The 20826-nt window shown below is 41.0% G+C and overlaps 1 protein-coding gene across 1 annotated transcript in view; it reads right to left on the minus strand.

Annotated features, from left to right (window-relative positions):
* Window positions 1–20826, minus strand: part of LRMDA (leucine rich melanocyte differentiation associated) — a 733109-nt gene that overhangs the window by 298384 nt on the left and 413899 nt on the right. Inside the window, 1 exon segment of the mRNA XM_081913871.1 lies at window positions 10084–10210. Coding sequence (XP_081769997.1) covers window positions 10084–10210 — 127 coding nt within the window.

A 20826-nucleotide genomic window follows, 5' to 3' on the forward strand; every position in this document is an offset into this window, starting at 1 on the left:
CTGTTGTTAGGAGGCCGATGCCACCCTCTCCATCACTCCTGGTGGCTTTTCTCTGCCTTCTAAGGACATGTCTGAAGCAGCACCAACAGTGAGGGCCACCGTCTTTGCTTCAAAAGCCATTTCTCTCCACAGGGCATTTATTTCACTGCAACACAACTGGTGGGAGGCTGAAATGTTAGAAAATATTATCATTTCTAATTGTTGGTGTTTTTTTTTAAAGGTATCAAAGTAAATACTAAAATCGACTGAGTTTATTCTCAGGAGTTCACAGGAGGGAAGAGTTGGTACTGTGAGGAAAAGATCCACCGGGATAAATTTACCAACTAATTCCAAAAAGGCAGACATATTTTAGTCTCTTCCAGTGACCACTTAACAAACACATTCCAAACAGCTTTTGGAGAAAGCAACCTCCAGTAATTTTAAACAGCCAAGATCTGTAGGAAGGCAGAAGATCATTACAAAGAAGTTGGATTATTGCCAAGGTTTTAGGATTAAACACCTATGACTCTGACATAAAAGCAGAATGGGGCTGTTAATGGCTACAAATGGTGTTAATGGCTACAAATGGTGGGGACCCTGATTCCATGACTCACAGAAATAAAGTAGGAAGTCTAGCTCTTGAGTTTTGTAGAAGCAGGAACATTTAGAGTTTCTATCAGAACCGAATAAGCTGGTACCATATTTTACGCTGGCTGTTATAGTGCCTATGCTGGTAGGTAGACATATTGTCCTAATGAGATAACACATTTTAATCCCACTCTGTCAATTTCTGAAAACTGGATAAAGGAGAAGACTCCCTTTAGATAGTAGACTGTGGCTTGCTGGCTTGTGTGATCCTTTACACCAGCAAAAGGAAACAGTGGCTTGTAGTTTTGTTGTGCAGCACTTAAACTCACAGCAGATACCTTAGACTATTAGGAGGAAGCAACTTGGCCAGATTAAATGAAGGATGGCAGCTTTAAACAAATCTAGAGGGTTGGTTATGGTTATTGAGAAAAGAGGAAGAGTCACTGTCAGCATCAGTGTTTCCCAAACATCCCCCTCCTCCCACCATGGACCACTGGAAATTCTCTCTCTCTCTCTCTCTCTCTCTCTCTCTCTCTCTCTCTCTCTCTCTCTCTCTGTTTTTCACGAGTTAGGATGCCCAGGTAAGGAGAGAGATACTTATGTATTTTTTGCACAATACACAGAACCACTTTAAGCCATCCAGGCCTTGCTCTGGGCCCCTTCTGTGCCCCATATTTGCCCATGTACTAGGAACACCTTCCCTGCCACCTTCCCAAAGCCTGCCTGATTTTGAGAAGGCAGCGTAAGGGCTCTTGCAATGCTGGCGCAACCCTGGCACAGTGGTACCTCTGGTTACAAATGCTTCAGGTTACGAGCTCCGCTAACCCGGAAGTAGCTGCCCCTGGTTGCGAACTTTGCCCCAGGATGCGAATGGAAATTGCACACTGCGAATGGAAGGCGCATGCGCAGTGGGAGGCCCCATTAGCGAAAGCGTGCCTCAGGATGAGAATGGTTTCAGCTTAAGGACGGACCTCTGGAATGAATTAAGTTCGTAACCAGAGGTACCACTGTACTGCGTTGGCAGAGACGCCAGGCTTCCTGGCATAGGGGAGCTGGGACCTGGAGAGGTGGTGCCAGGAGAGACAGGGCACAGCTTTTTGCACTCCCAAACCTACATGTCCAGACATATGGCAACCCTAGGACTACTTCATAATTTTTCTGTCATAGCAATTCCAATGTACTGCACTAGATGCTGTATGGTTTTCAATTATATTTTTACAGACATGCTGTGGACCACTAGTGGTCTATAGAACCCCTGATCTAAAAGTCTGAAAGTAGCAGCATCTAAAAAGATGACTTTAAAGCATTTTAAAGCAGCTTCTAAATACAGACAGATTTTTGACCATGGTGAAGCTGTGCTGAGCTCCAGCACAAATTAAATCATGATTTCAGCCTAATGGTCCATGTCGTTGTATTATTTATTTATTTCTAACAGCAGTGTAGTCAAAGGAGGAACGAATAAGGAGAAAAACCACCCCTGCCAAAGATGCCTTTTTAGGCCAGAAAAAGCAGGAGAATGCTCCCCAGCATCTATAAAAGTTTCCAACTCAGTCTTTGTCACTGAGCTGAAAATCTAAGAGACCTGCTCTTGTGAACTGAGGATCATTCTCTTTTATGCTCTCCCCTCTACCTTAACCAAACAGAGCTTTGCCAGAGTCATTTTTGGGTACACTTCCAAGTAAGACCATGACAATCGTAGTTATTGGCTGGCTGTAACTTCTGCAATTGTGCTGACCTATCCTTACCACTGCGGGAGGCAGTGGAAGACAGGGGTGCCTGGCATGCTCTGGTCTATGGGGTCACGAAGAGTCGGACACGACTAAATGACTAAACAACAACAAATCCTTACCACAATTCCCACCTATCATACACTATTCTCCCCCATCCATATATGCCGGCAGCCATGGCACTGCTGGTGAAAATAGCTGGAAAGACAGAAAACCTAGGAAGGATACCAGCTGTTCTCTTTTCCTATTGTATACCAGTTTTGCTTTAAGTGTCCTGATACCTAATTTAAGTGGCACTGATAAAAGCCAGAAGGCTCATACTCAGAAGTCAAACTTCCAAGATGTATATCAGTAACAAAGGACATAAAGAGTTGGAAAAATGTATATATTTATCTTAGGGCTCAGAACTGTATATTAAGTTTTCTTTTAATGTTCTTAGGCCCATAAACTGATTGCTGCTTAGAAGAAAGAGTCCTTCTGTTTAGCACATTTTTGCTGCAGTGCCCCGAATGAATCAGCCAGATTTAAAAGCAATAAAGTGCAACATACCCTTTCATACCTTTCCCCCATCCCTTTTTGTGGCCCTTTCTTGTGAAATAAAAGCAAAGGGTGAAAATGTGGTAATTGTTTTCCAAACCAAGTTCCTGATTTCACAGGGATCATTTCAAGCGACTTCTCCTGCCTTTATCATTACCTTACAGAATTTTTGTGGTGGAATACTTATAAAATATAAAAGATTATAGGAAAACTATTATGAGCAATACCAGAATCTGCAGCAGAGACAGGAAAAGTATTTTGTTTTTCTACACTAGTTTGGACTTTCTTGTGGGTTTCCCTAAACCACAAGTGAGGCCCACCCGCTTTGGAATGCCCTCACTTTTACGTTATGTAAAAACACAAGGAAGCCCAATTGCACAAGTGGAAATTTTAACACACTCACTGAATCAACAAGGATGCAATCACAGAACAGAAGTCTATCATTTTGCCTCCAGTGTATCCATTGGAACAGTGCCTTGTGCATGAATTTTAAACGCAGCTCAAAATATTAATAATATAGGTGACTCTCAACCTATGGTTACAGATAGGTAGCCGTGTTGGTCTGCCATAGTCAAAAAAAAAATAAAATCCTTCTAGTAATTTGAAGAAGTGTGCATGCACACGAAAGCTCATACCAAGAACTAACTTAGTTGGTCTTTAAGGTGCTACTGGAAGGAATTTTTTTGTCTCAACTTATGGGAGCTTACGTTTCAGGGATAGTGCTTTGAGCCAAAGTTGAGTACAGTCAAAATATATTGGGTTCAATGGCTGGTGGGATTGGCAAAGTTCTGCCCGCCCCCAAATGCCTGCTCCTATTTATTTATATACATATTTATTTAAATTTTCCAATCGCATTGCTGAATGCACACAAGCTAAATGTGCATAAGTTGTGAGTTACCTGCATGACATAATAAAGTAATAGTGTCTGTAACACAAGGAAACATTTGAGAAATCTTAACTCCTGACATTGCAAGTCCTTTTTCTGTTTCAGTTTGCCTACAGACTATCCCAGATTGACACTCTGGCATATAATATAGGGAAGAGAAGCACATCATGCAATCATTTGTGTATTTTCACCTGTGAAATGTTGGGGTGGGGAGTGCTTTTTCAGCAGATAAATTTGTGATTAGCAAAGTGAGAATAGGAAAATCTATTGGTTTACTCTACAAGAGACCACCCTTCATTCATTTAAAAGCCAAGAGGACAATTATTGTTAATAATAATAACCCAATAGGTTATCAAGAGTTCAGAATATACCTCAGCAGGTGAAACATACGAAATGGTGCCCAAGAGCAAGCATAAATGCAAATGTGCATGTGTACTAAGGCAGAGACTTAACTTCTAGAGGAGTAGTTCTAGAATTCCCCCTATCTTACACAGCAGACTTGAAAAATTTACAATTGCTGGGGGTCTCAACAGTCTACTTAATGAACTCCCCACCCCTACATGTCAAAGCCCATACACAATTCATCCTTGCTTTTCCTCATGGTACAGTCAGTGCTTGCCACATGACAATGATGGAGGCAATTCTGATGCTCAGAATCATCTATGCTATCAGCAGGGGTACATTGAGGAGAAGGAGAGTTGAACATAACCACAATTATTTATATATTTATTCCTCTTCTCTCAACCCCTCATCCCCCCCCCCTGTTCATTTGCATTCATTTGCTTCCTTTATGGAAGCAAATTTCACCTCCGAATAAAACTGTTGGTGGTGCAGTAGTGTGAAAACTAGATGGCAGTGGGAGGAAAGAAGCATACAAGGTCAGCCATCTCTCAGATATGCTAGCACATGTATAGCAATGCATAGGAACCTTATTGTCTGTGAGAGGATGGAGCATTCCATCATGGGAGCTACCACCAGCAGTTCTGAAGTGCTTTGCCCCTGACATGAGGGTATGAGAACAGGCCACAGTTGTATTAGTTTCCACATTAGAAGAGCTTCTCTATTATTATTTATACCCCGCCTTTCCGGCTGGGCTTCCCTAGCCACTCTGGGCGGCTTCCAAAAAAATATTAAAATACTGTGATACATCAAACATTAAAAGCTTTCCTAAACAGGGCTGCCTTCAGATGTCTTCTAAAAGTCTGGTAGTTGTTCTCTTTGACATCTGATGGGAGGGCGTTCCACAGGGAGGGCGCCACTACCAAGAAGGCCCTCTGCCTGGTTCCTTGTAACTTGGCTTCTTGCAGTGAGGGAACTCCCAGAAGGCCCTCGGTGCTGGACCTCAGTGTCCGGGTAGAACAATAGGGGTGGAGACGCTCCTTCAGATATACTGGACCGAGGCCGTTTAGGGCTTTAAAGGTCAACACCAACACTTTGAATTGTGCTCGGAAACGTACTGGGAGCCAATGTAGGTCTTTCAAGACCGGTGTTATATGGTATCGGCGGCCGCTCCCAGTCACCAGTCTGGCTAGTAGTTATACTACTATAAACGCAGAATGCAATCCAGAGGACATTACGTATGCCTGGGGCCCTATTTTATATGAATGCATGCTTTAACCCTTTGAGTGGAAGGATCAGAGTACTATTACTCATGGAAACCTGCTTAATACTGAGTCAGAACAGTGGTCTATCTAGCTCACTAATGTCTGCACTGACTGGCAGCTCTCTAGAGTTTTGAACAAGAATCTCTCTCAGCTGGAGTTGCCAGGGACTGTACCAAAGCTGGAGAATTTCCCATGTGCTCTAGTACTAAGCTGCAGTTCTTCTCTCATGGGAGAAATATAATCATGTTAATAGTGATTTGATAAATTCATAATTCTCCGGAACATGTAAAGCCCCTTTGCCTTCAGTATACAAGAGGAAAATCCAATATTTTCTTGAAGCTTTTTGTACACGGGTGCTAAGCCCATGCTCTACCTCTTTTGAGAACTCCACAGTAAAATACACAAAATAGATGCTCTCTCTGTTCTCTGTCTCCACGCCCACCCTGCAGCTGAACATCCAAGTCCTTCCGGTATTACTGTACAAGCTTTGAACAGAATAAGGGCACAGCTCTAAATAATTATGTCAAAGAAATGACAACTGTGCTCTTTGCAGGAGTAGGGATGAATAATTACAAGGCTGGGACATAATTAAGCAATTTTGGCTGTCGTATTCTTGAGCTGTCATTTTGATGTGAAGAGCTGTCAGGCCCAGCAACATGCTTTGCACTGGACAGGCATCTTCCACTTTGATCTACACTTACGCCAGCAAAATGAGGTCATGGTTTGGTCATTAAATGAAGCTTCCTTGTCTGGCACGATGCCCCTTGCCCAGCCAGGCTTACAAGATTTTTATTTCAAAAAAAATCAAGCATGAGACTACATTCAATATTTTGACATCTCTAAATATAAACATCACTGGGTAATGAAGTTCAGATCGCTTTACATGGCGAGACAGAACAGAGCGTCGCAATGTTAAGCTGTTTTCTAATGAATGACTGTATCTTCCCTGTAACGACAGTCCCATCACAAACAGACTTTAAGCAACAAAAGATGAAATGAAGCAAAGCAGAAGAAAGCAGCATTCTGTTAAGAAAAATAAAAAAAAACTAGAGGAAGGCAGGGAGTTAGACAAAATTAAATATTTATGATTTCACGAAGATTGGTGATTGCTAGCTCCTTGTGCATTTGAGTAAACATAAGCTAGCTGGATGAAAATATCCTGCCTTGAGTCTCATTTCATGTGTTGTTTTCAGAAGGGTAACTAGCTCTCTAAAGATTTTTATGTCAAGCATGAGATGAAAGCAATTCCCATGGAACTTTCTCCCCCACCCACCCCCACCCTATCGTCCATTGTTTCCTTCTGCTGAATAAGCCGTTTATTTCCAGTTTATCATTATGGAAGAAAGTTAACCTCACATTTAGATTTCTCTCTAGAAGAAAAAAAGGTCTGATGGGAGTAGCACAATTCAAAGGAAAGTAATTCCATGTCATATCAGCTAATATTTCCAACACCATTCCTTTCCCTTTGGTGACTGTAGTGTGAATCACCCCTCATTGGTGTGTTTAAAATATGTATGTATGTACATACATGCATACATACAGAGAGATTTATATATGCTGTGGTTAATGTGAATTCAATTAGCAATGTGCATAAACCCCAGTCATTTTACCATCACATGAAGGCACAGAGCAGGTACACACACAATGGTACAGTATTATGAACAGGAGATTCCATGCATTGTGCGGCAGCAGTTGTTCATTTATAAAGCATCTTTTTCTAGAAAGACTTCATGTTACTCCATTATTTCTTCTGGCAATCTCTATCATCAAGGGTTACCTGAGTTGGTTCTCTGGTGCTGCTTCCTGGACAAAGACAGACCCGCTGACACAGCTCCATCCCACCCTTCCCTTCCTGTGCTTCTTCCGGCAACCAATCAAACCACCCCACCCTAAACCTCTGAGTGACATCTCCGGAGAATCAATGTACCTCAAGGTGGGACCAAAGGCCCCACCTCTGAGGTAGTGAGTGGTGTCGCCATTGACCAATGGTTCTGTAGGCAGGCGGGAGCATTATGTTGGGCTGGGTTAGGGCTGCGCCTGTCAATGAGGACAGTAGGATGGTGGCACTTTATGCTTGTGCCAAAGTCCCACCAGCGCTTTCTGTTCAAGGCACTCAGCCAGTGACAGAAGCTCTTGTAAGCTCAGGAACGGGCAGTGGCCAAGAACAGAGGCTGAGGGAGGGGCGGGTGCTATGGAGGTTGAGAGCGTGAACTGTGCACCAGAATCCCATCCACTGACCCCTCTCTTTCTCTCCTAGCAGAGCTTTTTTCTGGTGGAATGTGCCGGAACACAGCTCCGGGACCTGTTTTCTAGAAAAAAAGGACTGTCTTTAGCTATGGTGCTGAGCAGATTACATACATGGGCTGGTAGAGAAGCAGACAGAGTCAAGTGATGCTGTGTTGAGCTGCCCAGATGGTGATATTTGGATCACATGGGGCTCATATACCAGGGACAAAAGATACCTTGGTTAAAGAAGACTTTGATATGGAAACTTTGGTATAGCATCAAATACTTGTAGGGCACATGACCTATAGCAGATTATAAGTCTTAATATTGCTCATGCTTCCCCAAAGCCACCTTTTCAGTGAGTGTTTGCACAATTAAAACTTCACGGTGTAAAGAGTTTAAAATGTATGCCTGAGCGTTTGTACATACAGATGTTGTACACCAAATTCATTTGCATGGATTCCAATCCCCTCTACTGTTCCTTAGGATAAACCAATATATGGGTAACATATAATAAAGTATAATAATAATAATTCTACTGCACACCAAGAAGCATTTGCTCATGACATCCTAAATGTTTACAGAAGGGAATATATTATGCTAGGTAAGACCTAGTAATTCTGTAGCAAGCAATTTTAGAAAGGCCTATCTCAATGTTAAATTTGTACCTTGCACTAAAGGGATTGGGGAAATAAGTATATGTTTTAGAATAAGATTTAGCGGATAACTAATTCAAAAATTATACAGCTTGGGACATGGAACTGAATTACTAGAACAAAGCATCAAGACGTGATACTATCTTCGTGAATTGAAACACCTTGGTTAAGATAATGGATAGATAACTGAACAATGCAGAATTATAGCCAGAATTATAGCACATTTCTGAATTTTTTTTATTGGGCCAAGACACATGTCTATTTCAAATAATATAACTATCAGCAGCATTAAAGTAAAATACAGAGATATTTATAGAGAGTAATATAGTATGAGAACGATTACAAACAGATGACAGAATAAACATAAGGTTTTTTATGTGTTCAACTGTTGCAATTTACAGGATTTAGCAAAGGAGGAAGCCTTTCATAAGAGCTTCAAAGTAAATTCTTTCATATATTACAGATTGCATTGTAAGAGTTGAAATAGCTAAAGGCTCTAGTAAACAATGTGTCAAACCAATCTCCAAATAAGAACTGTTAAAACTTTAATAGTTATAAAACGAACAGCTCTGAATTAATTTGTTTTCTAGTGCAAACATACAGCCGATAACAAATGTATCTAGCTACACTTCTATGCCCCCAAATGCAGTTTACTTCTGTAGCTGCTATATTGCTCTTTAGGATAATTGGATATCTGCAATATTTTTTTGCCACATATATTATAAAATAAACTAGTATGTAAGAAGTTGCTGGATGAAACCCATGAGTGAGTTTTAGATAGCTAATAATTCCAAGAGCAAAAATACCGATCTATGCAGATTGTGTGGTAATGCACTGATGTACATGGAAAATGTGTGGTGGTGTTTTTTCAGGGTAAACAACACTCACTTTGCCCAGTTTGAGAGCCACTGATGCAGAAAGCTTGACTCTAAAATTCCCAACTGAGTGATTCTTTCTCCACCATCAGCTCCCCACAATATAATTCAACTTGGGGTCTTCTTCCCAAGGTTATCTTCTGCACAAGCAGAAATCCAGGATTCCTACCACTGGTTTGGGAAGCAGATGAACTTAGCTGCAATCCATAACTATCCTGTTGCTTCTTATGAAATACTTCATTTTGAGGTGGTTTTCCCCAAACCAATCCAAATTTGGAAAAATAAGAGCCACATTGCACCTTAAGCTGGTGATGTGTACACAGCCTATAACACACAGAGATGGATCCAAAAGTGCCCTATTTGATGAGAAAGGCAATTCGACTGGTCCATGGTGCCTCCTCCCCAATTTCTATCTCCTGTTGCATTCTCAGCTCCCAATAATGGAAATGAGGGATATGGAAGGACAAGGAGGGAAAGCTCCACTGTATGAGCAAAATTCAACCCACACCTCTCTGCATCCATCCTTAAGTATCACGTTTGTTTATACAGGAGACTTTCCCAGTGAATAAGACCACTCTGTCAAATTACTCCATAGATTAAAGGTTAATAAATTAAAGGTCACCAAGCACAATAAGATAAACACAAACAAAAGAGAAGAAAACGGAGGCCTTCATTGCTGTACAGAACAAATGCCACAGTACATATGTCACAAAAATTGTCTCTCCATGTAACATACCAAATGCTTGCTGACATGCTTCAATTCTTTAAGTTACTAAGCAGGACACTCTCTCACAAGTGCAGTGACAAGGCTTAAAAAGCAAAGTTAAGAAATGTTCATGTTTTGACTGCCACCTAATATCAGTCACCTGACATCCAGGAGTATGTTCTGCAAAAAGCGTAGAGCTGACTATTACTAAAACTGGCTTCAGCAGTAAGATTCTAGATCCGAAATGGTTTATGGTTAAGATCCATAAACATTCCTATAGCCTTCATTCAGTCACTTACCTTTGTATCCACAGGCTTCACCACTTTCATAAAAGCACCCCTCAAAATGGCTTCCTCACGTTCACTTCTGCCAACTTTCCGAGAATCCAGAAACTTCAAGTTGGTTAATTTGTGCAGAACAAAATACCTGTTTTAAAAACAAACAAACAAACCTTTAGGTTAAGAATTTCCATTGACCTATGACTAGGAATGGAAGGATTTGCCCATTTCATTTCTCACTGTTTCTCATTTTCCCATTCTTAAATTCAGCTCTTCATATTTTGCAGCAATTTGCAAAATAACAAAACCAATAATAGCCAAATCCTAATGGAAATTCACCAGCATTTTAGTATGAATTTCTCCTAATAAACGCAATTTTCTGTAATGTTTTGAATAACGTACCCATTTTTGCAAGCAATTTCCCCTAATATAATTAATTCAAATGTTATTTTCACTAATATCTGCATGTTTATGCACCCTTTCCTCTACCAGATGCATTTTTGTAAACAGTGTTTTTGGCTGGAGAACAGCATCACAAAATTCAGACAAGTGCAAATTTTGGAGGATCGCTGTGTTTCAGTTTGTATATTGGTTCAGAAATTGTGACTTTGATAGATTCAGTTTTGAATGTGTATTGAACTGAGCTTCTCCTCCTATGACACACTAGTCTCAATTCAAAGGACATAAAATAACCTTACAGCTGCAAGAACTATTTCTCCAACATATCAGCTATTTTCTACAGTTATGCCCTTAACTCTGCCTTTTGTGATTCATATCAGTATTCAAACTCTAGCAAAACAATAGAAAAGGTTTGAGTCTGCAGCCTGTACCTTATTTCGGGACTCTGAATCTTGCATGTATGGAACCTATTTTCATTTTTCATGTACCAAGGCTCTTTCACACATGTTAAATGCATATAGGGGGCAGGGACAATGGGCATTCCCTCTCTATGCATGTTCAGAGTAATGTTGGAGCAGTGCCAATAGTTATGAGCTACCAACATCCTGAGGAACACTTAGCTGGTATTGGTTAATACTGATAGGCTTATATAAGGCAGCAGTGGGGCCACAATGAAAATGCTGTACCCAGTTTTGGTCAACCATATTCAAGGGGAATTATTTCAAAATACAGCCACTTTTGAACAAGCAAGATAAGCAAGTTCTTTAGTTTAGGAAAATGAAAAAGTGAAAACAGACAAAATCCTGCTCCCACTGTGGAACAAATGCAAGTTACTTAACTGGCAAAGAGCTTTGCAACTGGTCACAATGTGCTGTCAAGGCTTCCTCCTCACTAATTTGGGGGAAAGCCTGAAATATTCAGCTCAGTTCTCAGAATGTACCTGCTGGTCAACACTGCACTGATGCAAAGGTGGTACAGTGATTTTTTTTTTTAAATACCATCACAGCCACAGAATAAACCCTAACATGGATGCCCACCCATATTTGTTCAACTATGACCCAAATCTTTTTCTACCATTGCTGTAACCAATCATGTCATCATGTGAAGCTCCTCAAAAAAAGAAGGGTGAAACAGATCCTACCTATTGACAAGTGTGACTGGGAGCTAAAATGCATCATTGGGTCCATGGTGAATCTGCTTTTTCTACAGTGCATAAGCCTGGGTGATGTGTGTGTACACCTGCATGTGTTTGTGAACGTGTGCTGATCTGTAGGTGGCTGGATGGTGCTTGTTCCTTTAAAATGTACAATTCTATTTTTTAAAAATGTTTGCTTCCTGTTGCTCTGTTTGTCTGACTTAACATACTAGAATATCCTATAATTTTTATTAATGCATGACAAATTTTTGCATGCAAATTACTCCAAAGGAGGATATGAAATAAATTTAAATGGGTACAATATCACTTCTTCTTCTCCTTCTCCTTCTTCTTTGTCTTCCTCTTCTTAGCTAGCTACTAGATCATTTTTTCACTGAGATTTGGTACATGATAGAAAGCAACCCTAGTGGTGTTTTACCCCGCTAGCCATTCTTCCCAATTAAATATAGTGGACCCACCTCACGGCATGCCCATTAAACAAATTCCTACAATTTACCACAAGCTATCTTGTGTGAGAGAAAAGTTAGTGATTTAAAGTCTCAGGCAGGAGTTGATCAAACAACAAAAAGCTTTATTTACAAAAAGAAGAAGCTTGTGAAACAAAGTTGGGTCAGGAAATGCATTCTTTCAGGTAGAAGCTGACTTATTACTTAAACTAAATATAAAGATGCCACGGGCTTAAACACAGTAATATATGCACAGCTTTTCTTAAAACTTCAGTTGCTAAAAATCAGTTGGTGCACTTCAGGGAGATGTTCAGGTTTATAGAATAGGTGTTAAAATGCTTAACTTGGTTTTCGGTTACTTCACTCTCAGTCCTTTACTTAGTTGTGACAGGCGTTGCAGTTAAATACTTTTGACACGGCACAGCTTCCTTCACAGCTTAATACTTTCGTTCAAGAGCGAGGGGCACTTTTCGTCAGTTACCCTCTCTCTTAGCAATCCCACTCCTGAGGTATTTCCAAATAGCATAACAGACCCAGAGGATCACCTCAACCCTTTTTACTGTTTGGGAGTCATCTTTACCCAGAACTCTCCCCTCCTGCCTAGAAGGAGACCATCAGTAGTTCAACTCAAATCAGAACCAGTTCACCCCTCAGTCAAATCCTACCATAATCCCCATCTCTCATTTCATCTCTCAAACTGAAACCCCAAACCCTCAAATCAAACCCTATCTAACTCTCTCCCTCAGAAACTGCTCTTTTTATTTTCCCTCCCAAAGTTCTGACTCCACCCCCCGCTCTGGCTGGCTGTCTAGGTAGCCAATCAGAGAGAGGCTCCAGCACTCTGGTAGAATTTCCAGTCTGGCTCTGCTGTCCGTCACAGACAGCTTCTCACATTTTGAACCATGACTAACGGAAATATTCTCCTGGCAGGGTAGGGTTCCCATTCATTTTTGAGCAAAGAATCTAGAGGCTCATTCTCAGGAAAACAAAGGAGTTATAGCACAGCAAAATTCCCTGCACCAGAAAAGGGTGCTCATGATGTAAAGGAGCTTGCAGGATGACAGAAGCCAAAGTTTGGGCAAAACATTTGAAGAATATCTCAGGAAAGGCGAAAAGAGTAGCAACAGTTTTCAGCGGAGGTTCAAACATCCTAGGTTTTTATGCGAGGCACAACCGAATCAAAGTTAAGGTTCATAAGATGAGAGAAAATAACTGCCTCGTCATAGGGAACACAGTAGATTCAAAATTGCTTTTCTCCCCTCCAGCTTCCTCTAACATTTTGGCAAAAAAGCTGGAGCTTGGCTAGCCAGCCACCCACCCACACAGCTTTATTCACAAAAAGCTGACAGAGCATGGCACAGCATGGCATGAATCAAAGTTTGAAAAAAAATCCCAGGAAGGTGATAATATCAACTCATCTCAAGTACTTGCTATTTACAGCCAGTCACCCAGATATGAAACAGACTTAGTGGAGACGGAGAGAGGAAGCGCCAGATCCTTTCCTGGCAGGAAACAGAAAGGTGATTAATAATATTTCCCACAAATGCCAAGTTTATATAGACCATCATTTTAGTAATCAGACTGAGGCCCTGTGGCTTGTCGAAGGGGCAACCTCACATGTCTAAATTATACGGAAAATGTTCAGGTTCGAAATATAAAGGACTGCCATTTATATGGCTGAACTCAATGGAATAAGTTGTCTGGAAAGGTAATAAAATCCCTTTCCTTTTTCTTTTCTTTTTAAAGGCGCAGACTAGTTGAGACTAGTTGCAGAAGTGATGGTTAGCCATGCTTTTATGAATTATTCTTTCAACAACAAGACAAAACAAAAAAGAGAGACAAAGGCCACACCTTGCTTTGTCTGAGGCTTGTAAAATCTTAACGAAATGGAATATGCTTAGTGCTATGTGTTAAAATCCATCAACAACCTGCAACCAAGTCACTTCTATGAAAGAGTAATGGTACTAAAAATGAGAGCCCTCTTTAAGGAAGCATAACATGTCCAAAGCTAGACAATTTGTTAAGAGTAGCTGGATGTCTGGGGATAATGAAATATTCTCAAACACATCTCCAACTTCCCTGGCTGCCCTTTCAACCCCCTGTGAGCCTCCGACGGCCCTTATCTTTCACTGGAAGAGAATACTTCCATCTTGTATTACTGGCAGAAAAGCTCAGAGGACAAGGGCCTCTTTCAAAGAAAGACATGAACAGAAGGAAACAATATGTCAAGAGCAAAGCTCAAGAGGAGTAAAAACACCCATCTAAGTGCAGGGTAAAAAAAGATTAATATTCAGGTGCAGAAAACATCACTATTAGAAAATCAGCAAATGTTTCATGATCAAGTGAAAGATGCCACCAAGAAGCAGGCGGCCACAAAAATGACAACAGACTCGAGCAGTGCTGTCTCATCTCCCTGCCAACTTTGGACTGAAGCCCTAAACGTCAGTCTTGTATAGCCTCCATCTAAGAAAGCCTAAATTTGTAGCCAAATGGTCTCGGCAGAAAGGGGTTTCCGCACACCCCTTTCTGTTTAACGTTTCTAGAATTAGTTCCTCAAAGAAAGGGAACATGCAGCTCCCCCCTCTTGGGGAAGGGGAGGGCGAGATGAGAGCCATATGGATCATATGACAGAAATCTTCCTTCCCCCATCATCTTCGCAGTGCAGATGTTGTATAGCAGAGGATGATGAACTATAAAAGGCAATCTGCAGCAGGCATTAAAAGCTACCCTGTCATCAGTGCTGAAACATCACAATAATGATGCCATTTTGAAGAACAGTCAGATTAAATCCTTGCCACTCAGATTCCTTTCATCAGAGAGAAATAAGGACAGATGGACGGACACACACACACACCCCATTAAGCACTCTGTGATGAACCATATATGCTATAGAACAGCATTTCTCAACCTTGCGTCCCCAGATGCTGACGGACTACAACTCCCATCATTCCTAGCCATCATGGCCAGAGGTTAGGGATGATGGAAGCTGGTAGTTCAATAATATCTGGGAACCCAAGGTTGAGAAAGGCTGCTGTAGACCAAGGATAGCCAACATGGTGCCCTCCAGAAGTCATTCCCAATCTGCTTACTTGAGCTCAGGGCTCAGCTTAACCCTTTCATGCACACAAGTGTGAGTCAGTAACTTTATTACAACAGTAAGATGGCAGATTGCTTGTTTGTTTGTAAGGGTTTGGAGGTAGTGGCTGGCTTACTATGTATGTCTCTTACGCTTGTTTTAGTTTTATTGGTGCTGGTGTTTTCACTTTTTTTGTCCTTTCGAGTAAATCAGTAGTGACAGCAAACCCTGCTTGCCATTCAACCATCAGGAGTGAGTGTTGAGGCGCCTGATGCTTCCTGTAGCCATGTATTTAATGGCTCCACACCTCACATAGGATGTCAGATGTGGGGAGCTGGGTGTAGTTTTAGAGAAAATATCTTAAATGCCAAATTAGGGCCTCCAAATTGCCAGAGACTCCCCACCACCGCTGATGAGCACTAGAAATAAAAATGGAGGGACTACCCACAGCCACCTCACTACGATAAGGTAAGCTCAACACCCATACCCACAAAATTTACAATGAAATTTTAAAGTGCCCTGCAAAGGAGGCTGAAAAATTGAAGCAGGGGAATAAAACATTTGAAAAACTGGGGAGCAAGCACAGCAATAAAAGAAGGAGAGGGGAGAGGAAGAGCAACCAGGCCTTGTTCCAGCCTCTGAAGAAGAGTTGTTTCAGTGATACAGCACCTGCTTTTCATCTATGAGGTCTCAGTTTCAATTCCCTGAGGTTCAATTCAATTCCTCCAGGTAGGGCTGAGAATGTCCCCTCATTAAAACCCTGGAGAGCCACTGTCAGTCAATGCAGGGACAATACTGAGCTAGATGGATCATTGGTGTGCTTTAGTGTAAGGTAGCTCCGTATGTTCGTAAACCATGATTTAATGAAGTTGGAATTTGACATCTGAATGAGCCCGATATATGTGTCTTCCATGTAGAATCAAGTAATAGAATACATAAATAGGATACAAATGGAGTAGCAGCAGCCCTCCTCTAGAGTACAATTAGCCATAGACAATGGCTCATGGCCAATTTAGCCATAGACAATATCTGGGGATAACTATACCTATGTAAGAATGACATTATATTTCAACACTAAAAAAGAATTTAAATAAGCAATATTTGAAAATGGAGTATCAGTCTAAACACAACCCCGCTTTACTAGAAAATATAGAAAAAAGGTACCTAAAGCCCCAGAATGAACACATGCCCTTATAATATAAATTCAAGCCTTGTAAATTTAATCCAGGGTTATTTGTCGCTCCAGAACTCTTTACTGTGATGTATGACTTAGTTACTAAGGTTATCACAGCAGTATCCTAAAGTTGCATAGTACATAAAACATTCAAGTTAACAATGCAAGGAGGTTAACTCCCAAAGATAACCTGCTATCAGAGGGTTAAACCAGATGATAGGCCTCTGTCAGCTTCCAAGGAGCTATTGATGGTTCAATCAGTTTGTTTTGAAGGTAAAGTACAACAAAAGGGCACTAAACTTATTCAAACTGTCAACAGACACTATCTAGAATGTTGCTTGCAGGTAAGTAATTTTGGGTGTTTTAAGACTATTATCAAACGGCAATGGCTGCAGAAAGAGACAGCTACTAATAACACAGAATGCAGCCATCATAAAACACTTTATGGCAGGCACAGGGATCTATAAATTGCATGACATATTGCAACTGCTTTCAGCTTATAAAATTGCTAGTTAAGGGACCACTGCTTAATCAGAAAGAATGCTTCTAAATTTTGCATTCAATGTAAAAGAAGAATGTTTTATTTTGGCTGAGGAGGTGGATGGATCTGCATTTTTAGACATAACTTTGAACCCCCTTCAGAATTCCCGAGACTGGTGTTATTAAACTGACCCATTCTTTGTAGATGTGGGAAAGGTCATTATCTGCCATCGTGGTTGAAGGAAAGCAATGAGCTCTGGCGAGAGGAAAAACAGATATCCCAGGAAGGTCTTTAAAGACTCATTTATCTCTGCCTGTGAACCTCTCTTCTAGTCTACAATGCCCTTAGAAAATTGGCTATGCACAGAGTCCAGACAATTCAAGAAGTTTTGTTCTGCAGCAGGTCAGGGGAAGGTTAGATGTCAGTAATAGAGACACAACATTGGCATCATCTGTCTGTCTGTCTATCTATCTATCTATCTATCTATCTATCTATCTATCTATCTATCCAGATTTGGATTTCTAAGTGACAGGCTCCCCTTTATTGCCAGCTCTACAAAATGGCTGCAGTGGCATGTGAAACATTCAGCTACTTCCAGTGGCGTAGTGTGGGTTGTCAGCACCTGGGGCAAGGCAAGTAACCCTGAGTGAGCCAGGTAGGGGCAGAGAGTTGTGAGTGTGAGCGCGCCCCCCCAGATGTTGCGCCCAGTGCGGCCGGCCCCCCTGCACCCCCCACACTATGCCACTGGCTACTTCTAAGCCATTGGCTCTAGAGTACTTGGGGTGTGTGTGTGTGTGTATGTACACACAGATGGATCATTGTGAAGTAATACCGTTAACAGATATACATTTTAAAATGACTTAGTGTTAGACTTGCTGGGTCCAGGTTCAAATGTTAGGGTTCTCTTTCACCTTTGAGCCAATTTCAGAGGATTTTGCTTGCACAAAATATTTATAACATTTATAAGCCAGGTGCTGAAACTTCATACCTTAAAGGGGTTGGCAATGGTAGAGCACATTTGAGCAAAATTAAAATTTGAGCAAAATTAAATTTTGGTAAGAAAAGCACCTTCCTTCCTTCCTTCCTTCCTTCCTTCCTTCCTTCCTTCCTTCCTTCCTTCCTTCCTTCCTTTCTTTCTTTCTTTCTTTTTCTTTTACAGGAAGTTCCATACCTCCTTTAGCTGTCACCAAGTTTGCCGTGCAGTAACTTTTATCTGCGGCAAAATTTCACAGGAAATTTGGAGGGGCCGAGTTTTGAGAAGTTTAGCAAATTTCAGCAAGAAATGGATTCACACATCCTACTGGTTGAGACAAGAGCCTGCTTTATGCCACCAAGCGCTTTCACATTAAACCATCTGAATCAGGACAGGCTGTGCAAGTATAGGACCAGTGCCTGGGAGTAGTGTTCAGCAGGATGAAAGCGAATAAACTCAAGCTGAATCCTGGCAAGATGGAGGTTCTGGCAATAGGTAGTTCTTAGGTCCGAGAAGTAGGTAGGCAGCCTGTCCTACACAGGGTAGCACTTCCTCTAAGGGATAGGTGCACAGTTGTGGGGTATTTCTAGATTTCACTCTGTCATTAAGGCCCATGCAGCCTCAGTGGCAAGCAGTGCCCAGCTTTGTCCATTCCTCTACCTGGATAACCTGGCTACAGTAGTCCATGCTCAAATAATGTCCTGGCTGGATTGTGTTCTGTGTGGAACTACTCTTGAAGACTGCACTTCATGATGTGTTACACTAGCATACAGAATCCTGAATAGTTTAGGACCCAAGTATACTTGAAGTGGGACGCGGGTGGCACTGTGGGTTAAACCACAGAGCCTAGGACTTGCTGATCAGAAGGTTGGTGGTTCGAATCCCCGCGACGGGGTGAGCTCCCATTTTTCAGTCCCTGCTCCTGCCAATCTAGCAGTTCGAAAGCACATCAAAGTGCAAGTAGATAAATAGGTACCGCTCCGGTGGGAAGGTAAACGGCGTTTCCGTGCACTGCTCTGGTTCGCCAGAAGTGGCTTAGTCATGCTGGCCACATGACCCGGAAGCTGCACACCAGCTCCCTCGGCCAATAAAGCAAGATGAACGCCGCAACCCCAGAGTCGGTCATGACTGGACCTAATGGTCAGGGGTCCCTTTACCTTTATCTATACTTGAAGCAGCATCTTTTTCATTACCAGCCAACCTGAGTTTTGAGATCTGTGAGGGAAGTTCTGCTTGTGGTACCCTCATTGAATATGATCCGGGGAGGTCCGCACTACAAATAACAAGGCAGCACCACATCTATGGAGCTCTCTCTCATTTCAGATCTGACTGTCCCACTCTTCAGGTGACAGCTAAAGACCAACTGTTTTCAGAAGACTTTTAAACCACAGCAGGAGTTTAACTGGGAGTGATATGCTTCTGTTGCTGTGATTTAGAGTGAATTGTGTTCTCCCTCTCTTTTAATGTACACGTGTTGTCGTTGTTTTTTAATGGTGGATCTTGAATCTGAACAAGATAGTTAATTTCCGGGTTGTCGTGATGAAATCTTACAGTTTGAAAAATGCATGTACTTTTACACATGTTCTTTTAGCTAGAATCTTGTATATTATTTCTTCATTGTCCAGGGCATGGGTTTTAAACAGTTTAATACGTTATGGGGTGGTAACATTAGGTGGTGCACAAAGCCATTGGAAAGAAGTACAAAACATCTGCAGCAGAAAACGAGGAAGAAACACATCAAGGTTTAATGTTATTTCAACACTAAATAACTGGAGATGACAATAGAGATTAACAATTCATTCACCAATTTGTTAAGTATTCAGTACAGATGAAACTGTTTTTGTAGTTTCGGTGCTAATCTGACAAGGCATTTAAGGTGTGTATATTTTCAAATAGATGCACAGGATTGGCAGAATTTCAGTTGAATATGCTTTATTGAATTTTGTTAAATATAGTAAGCTTCAAAATATTCAAAATCTAATTCTGCTAGGATTAGATTTGCAAAGTTTTAGAAATCTAATAATAGATCTCAAAAAAACCAGATTGGTGGAGAAAAACAAAGCATTGATGATTATTAGTTAAATGAACAGCATATTATAATATTATTTCTTAAATTTGTATGTCACCCTTGATCCAAAGACCACATAGCGGTTTAAAACATATAAATACAAAGTAACAACACACGATGCATAATTATTAAAACAAAAACAAAAGCATACCAATAACCCCCTTCCACAAACACATCTAAAAGGCCACAGAATGTTAATCAGCTGAAGACCTGGTTATAGAGAAACATTTTTAGCAGGCACCAAGTGAGCCTCTCTGGGGAGAGCATTCCACAAGAGGGGAGCCAACACAGAAAAGGCTTGTTCTCGTGTAGCCACCCTCTGGAACACTTGTGGAGAAGACACACGAAGAAGGGCCTCAGACGAATCTTGCAGGAACAAATGGCAACAAGTGACCAGTCTCAATGGCCACAAGCCACCACTGCCTGCATGTTCATGCTTAACCATAGTTGGGTTTAACATTAAGTGTTGACTGGTCCACTGTGTTGCTGGAATTGTGCTGCTGAAAATGGAGGTTTGTTTCTTCTCATTTTTCTCTTCCTATTTGAATTGTTTTATTATCCAGCACTATTTTCTTTTCTCGTTCAATTGTTTTTGAATATTTTATGGGTTTTATGCTATTAACTTTATGATTATTAACAGCTTTGATTTCTTTCAAAGATAAAGCAGAATAAAATTCTATTAGATACATTTCCTTCAAGTTTTGCTCTAGGCAAGATTCAGTAGAAACTACTTTTTTAGTTTTTCCCTCTATTTCTATTGCAGAACCAACCATGTTCAGGGATTTATGAGAATTAACAAGTCAAGAAAGTGATCTGATAAAAGCACTTAACGCCAACATGCCTGTAAGCAACCCAAAACATGCCAGTTAATGAATAAGCTTCTCGCCTATACATAGGAGAAAAGCTAATCCTTTGGTATATTGATATATTATATTAACTAAGCTATATTAACTAAGGGACACCGCAAAATAAACATGAATAAACTGCTTTT

The sequence above is a fragment of the Podarcis melisellensis genome (assembly GCF_964234715.1).
Source record: "Podarcis melisellensis genome assembly, chromosome: 5".
Lineage (NCBI taxonomy): Eukaryota > Metazoa > Chordata > Lepidosauria > Squamata > Lacertidae > Podarcis > Podarcis melisellensis.